The following is a 4,888-nucleotide window of genomic DNA, read 5'->3' as shown; positions in this document are numbered from 1 at the left end:
TTCCCGGGTTTCGGCACCATTTGTTGCCTAATGATGCTTAACGACCTGGCTCAGGGAAAAACAACACGGCGGCCAACCCCAGGCCGCTCGGTCCATCTGCACACAGACATCAACGTGATGGATGGCAAATGGCGTTTATTATTGCGTAACACCGCTTTTTATACCCTGGGTCCATGGCGTCACATCCGTCTGCCTACGTTTTATCTTCCCGTACAACGCGATATCTTCCGAGCGCCAGACCCTAACTGCCACACTCGGCCGATGATTTCCTCGGTGAGTGGAGGGCCCGTTGAGTTGGGGTGACGGGACAGCCATGGCTGGCCAAGTAGGGAGCAGTGTGGGATGAGATAAAGCCTGTATAGGAACAGGACCTGGAAGGGCAGCTCTGCTCCTCAAGCCCACAACATCCTGCAACCCCCCTTTAGATGCTACTGGTAAGAGCAGGTAGGATGAGAGCCCTTGTCTCTGCTGCACAAAGGCTCCTCCTGCAGCAAAGATTTCAGCTTCGCTGTTCCCAGACCTAGTTCAAAGTTGCTCTTCAGGGCAGGAGATACTGACCCAGCCCACCTGCAGCCAAGGACTCAGCATTTTGGGGATGCCAACATCTGTGCTCCCCTTTCTCCTGCCAGGGGCCATCGAGCTGGACCTGAACCGCTTCCCCCGAGGAGCCAAGACGTCGAAACAGTGCAGCCTGGAGATGGTGACGAACGAGGCAGAGCTGCCCATGGTCTCCATCTTCAAGCAGAAGCGGGTGAAGGGCTGGTGGCCGTTCGTGGCCAGAGATGAGAACGATGAGCTGGAGGTCACCGTAAGGATGGGGAAAAGGGAGGGATTTTGCATCCTGGGGACTGCACTCTGTGCAGACACCCTCTGCTCCCCGGCACTTGCCTCTCTTCTCTCAGGTCCCCTCTGTCACCGTGGCTGGGGGGGCTGAGGTGGGGAGCATTGCCTAGTTCCCAGCACAACTCTGCTTCCTGCAGGGGAAAGTTGAGGCTGAACTGCACCTTCTGACAGCAGAGGAGGCAGAGAAATCCCCCGCCGGGCTGGCTCGCAACGAGCCCGACCCACTGGAGAAACCCAAGTAAGTGGGAAACCCCAGTCCCCAGCAGGCACCTGAGCTCTGGGAGATGCTGGGGGTGCTCCCCAGGGGTGGGGGGGAGGCAGGCATGGAGAGGTGCGGAGGGGTCATGCTGGGGGAACGAGGGTCACGAGCAGAGCCAACTCTTTTTTTTCCTTACTCTGTTCCTCCTCTGCCTCGCTTCTTGGCTCCATCCCCTTGCCTGGGCCTCCCACCACCTCCTGCTCCCCTCCAGTCCTCACCACCAGCTTCCAGCTTCAAGTGGAACCCTCACAAACCCGCATTGCTCCATCTGGCACAGCATGCCATCTTCCCTGGCCCACCCTCCTGATTCTCCTGGTTGCGCTCCTCCACTCTGCAGACTTACCCCGGGAAGGGATCCTGCACGTCCCTTTGCCCACCATGTCCACTGCCCACCATCCCGCCCTCCTCTGTGGCTACAGCATTAACGATGGGTGTTTGCTTCCCCTGCAGCCGCCCGGACACGTCCTTCATCTGGTTCCTGAACCCACTCAAGTCCATCAAATACCTCATCTGCACGCGCTACAAGTGGCTCATCATCAAAATGGTGCTGGCCCTGTTGCTCATCGTCATGGTCGCGCTCTTCCTCTACAGCATGCCAGGCTACATGGTCAAGAAGCTGCTGGGAGCATGAAGCTTGGGAGCCTGCCCCATGTCCCCAGCCCCGTGGCACAACCTTCCCCCGTCCCAAGGCCTTCTCCTCCCCGCAGCCTCTCAGCAGCTCTGGGGGAGATCTCCCTCCTGCTGCTGCTGGGGCTCCTCTTTTACATTCCTCCTCTGTGGGTCCCATTTGTGGCTTTAGTCCTAGAGAAATGGGGCTGGAGGATGGAGTCAATCCCGAGGCTGTGCGTCCCTCGCCGGGGCTGGCAGAGGTGCCTGGTGGCTACTGCGGGGCAGCCAGGCTGGGGGGCTCGGAGCCTTTTTCCTCTGGGGGCCATGACTGGTGCCCTGCTGGGGTCTTGGAGCTGCAGGGGAAGGGGAAGGGGCTGCACCACGGGAGCGCTCCCCAGAGGCTCCTTGGAGGGACAGTTGGCACCAAGGCTGAAGCAGGGACCTGGGATGGAGGAACTGGGGCCACACCAGCCCCAGCGGTGGGGGGCCGGGGCACAGAGCAGCCCCCATGCCTGTCCCCCCCCGCCAGCACGGGCGCTGCTCTGCTCCTGGCTCTGGAGGTCACTGACCCCCCAGCCCGGGGGACTCCCGGCAGCGCTGCCCCGAAGCCGCAGAGGCCCTGCAGGGAGCCCTGGGGCTGTACCCGGGGCAGAGCCTGCCTGTCCCTCCCCAGGGCTCCGGCAGAGGCAGGGAAGTGTCCAGCAGCTCCAACCTCTGCCCGGGGTCACCGACCCAGAGGTGGTGGTGGCTGGACAGCCCTGGGGGGGACTCACAGGGAGCCGGGGACTCTGGCACAGCGAGAGCTCCCTGGGGCCTTCTTCATTCTCCCTTTCATGTTGTTTGGATTTCTGTGTATCGCGGCCGGGGTCTGTCCTGCCGGGTGGAGCAGGGAAGGGCTCTTTTCTCAGCTCTCTGCAACATTCAGCTGCTGAAAAGCCACCTTCCCCAGCTTCAGGTGTGCAAGACCCTCACTGGAGAACTGACAGCTCGGAGATGTTTTAGGATACTACTGGTTGAATCAGTCAATAAAAATTGTCTTTCACTTCTGAGTTCTCCACCGCAGTCTCGTGTTAGTGGGGAGAGGGGAGCCCATGACTGGCTGCTTCTCCAGGTGAGCACTTTCCTCCTTCCCTTCATTTCTCCAGCACAGCCTCTTCTCACGCTGCCTCACCCCGGGGCCCGTTCCCTGGGCACACCCCGTTCCCCCGGCTGTGGTTCACCTTCCTCTTGCCACCCTACAAGAGAGGGGAGGTGAGCAGGGACCCCAGGGCTCCGTTTGTCCTCCAGCAGGGGCCCCCAGAGTAGGGAGGGGGGCCCTGGGATCCAAAGGGGTCTCTGAGCGAAGGGGCTTTGGCGGTGCGAGCAGCGGCATCGGGGCTCTCCTGGGCTTCCCTGGCTGACATCAGCCCTGGCCCTCTGCCCGCCCCGCAGGATGGCCACCTCCCCCCACCTCTCCCGTGCCCGGTGTGGCACACGGCACCCTCCCAGCATCGCTCCGGGGGGATTTCGGGGACCCGATGGGTTCTCTGCCAGACGTAGACGGTTTCCCCAGCCAGGACCAGCTCAAAGCCCATGCCCAGCTCCAGCTGGAGCTCCTCCCGGTGCACCAGCAGGTCCACGCTGTGGAGGATGGCGGCCAGCGTGGGCAGGTCCCGCTCTGGCAGGGGCTCGCTGCGGTGCGGGCAGCTGCCGGTGAGGCACCGCCGGCACTCCAGGCAGGTGGCGTATTCCTTGCGGATGTCTTGGGAAGCGCTTGGAGCGCCGCGATCCCGAGACTCCTTCAGTTTTCCCAGGAGGTCGCGGCAGACTCGGGTCCCGCCCAGGGACTCCATGAGGGACGTGGCCAGCTCCTCCAGGTCGCTGCTGTGGGAGGAGGAGGGCTGGCTCCTGAGGAGCTCCGAGCTGGTGGCAGCACCGACGTTCCCATCTCGACCCACGTCTCCCGTCCCGTGGGGGAGCTCCCTCGCAGAAGCCGCGTCCCCGCCGACGCCGCTTTCCCACCCTTCTCCTTCGTGGCGCCTCCTCCGGCTGTGGGGGGAGATCCCGGCTGGAGCGTGGGGCTGCTGTGGGGCAGCCCGGACCCAGCACCCTCTCCCTGTCTTCTCCCGACCGCCTGGGTGATCCTGCCGGCCCTGCCGGCTCTGGGGTGCTCCGGGTGATGGGGGGGTCATGGGGACACGGGGCAAGGCCAGCCCAGCAGCACGAGGGGCACAGCGAGGGGCCGGGCACCTTCCAGCCCCGGGAGAGAAGGGCCAGGCCAGGGGCTGAGGACAGAGAGGGGTGCTGGGGCCACCGGTGGGCTCTGTGGGAGGGGCCTGGTGCTGGGAAGCTGCCACCCCCCCAGGGATGCCCTGGCCCTCCCCAAGCCAGCCCCAGCTTCCCTCGGCCCTAATAAGAGTGAGCAACCAAAGTGAAACCGCGTGCCCTGGGGGAAGGCCATCGGCATCAGCGGCGATGAGGGGCTGGGACGGGGTGGGCCGGCGCTCTCCTCTGCTGCTCCTTTTCTCTCTCCAGTCCGTGTCAGGGGCCCTTCAGCCCCTTCTAGAAGGGCAGTGGCCACGGGGGCGGCTCTGACCGCCCCGCCGAGGGACGCGCAGTCTCGGGACCGGCGCCGGCCTCCAGCCCTTGGCTCTGGTCCCGGAGCCACGAGTGGCACCGGCAGCGGGGGGCAAAGGAGGCGGCGCGGCCCGGCCCGGCGGCGCAGAGGACACGGGGCCCCGCGGCCGTCGCTCCCCCGCAGCTCGGCCCGAGCCCCGCGCTCGCGCCTTCCCCTCACGGCCGCCGCCGCCGAGCTCTGCCGCTGCCCTGGCTGAAATGGGCCAAAAGCTGCGGAATTTCCCTCCTGCAGAGCCTGTGTGGTGAGCTGGGCCGAGCTCCTGCCCAGCCTGCCCCGCAGGTGTCCCTGCAGCCGCACAGACACCCCGCCGGGGTGACCCAGGGCCCCCGTGGCACTGACACAGCCTGACGCCTCCTTCGGGGCAGGAAGGAGAGTCTCAGGCCGCTCGGGAGTGCTGGGCTCAGGCTTCTCCCTCCTCCTCCTCACACAGGCTCAGCTGGGAGACACCTGATGGTGACAGTGACAGCTCCCGGCTTCTCTCAGGGACAGTGAAGTGAGCTCCTCCTCGAGGGCCTCTCTGTCCCTGTGGCAAACTTTCCTGTAGGAAATGTAATGAATAT

General features: G+C 64.5%; 1 protein-coding gene across 1 annotated transcript; it reads left to right on the top strand.

Moving 5' to 3' along the window:
- Positions 1 to 259: 259 nt before the first annotated feature.
- Positions 260 to 2,757, top strand: LOC141967336 (otoferlin-like). The gene is made up of 4 exons (XM_074921022.1): positions 260 to 273; positions 630 to 808; positions 981 to 1,081; positions 1,553 to 2,757. Exons 2-4 carry the CDS (start codon positions 698 to 700, stop codon positions 1,731 to 1,733), a joined length of 393 nt encoding a protein of 130 aa, XP_074777123.1. The 5' UTR covers positions 260 to 273; positions 630 to 697; the 3' UTR covers positions 1,734 to 2,757.
- Positions 2,758 to 4,888: the final 2,131 nt, after the last annotated feature.

Source organism: Athene noctua, chromosome 1, assembly GCF_965140245.1.
Source record: "Athene noctua chromosome 1, bAthNoc1.hap1.1, whole genome shotgun sequence".
Taxonomy (NCBI): Eukaryota; Metazoa; Chordata; class Aves; order Strigiformes; family Strigidae; genus Athene; species Athene noctua.
The sequence above is the reverse complement of the archived record's forward strand: the minus strand, read 5'-3'. Positions and strand labels throughout refer to the sequence as shown.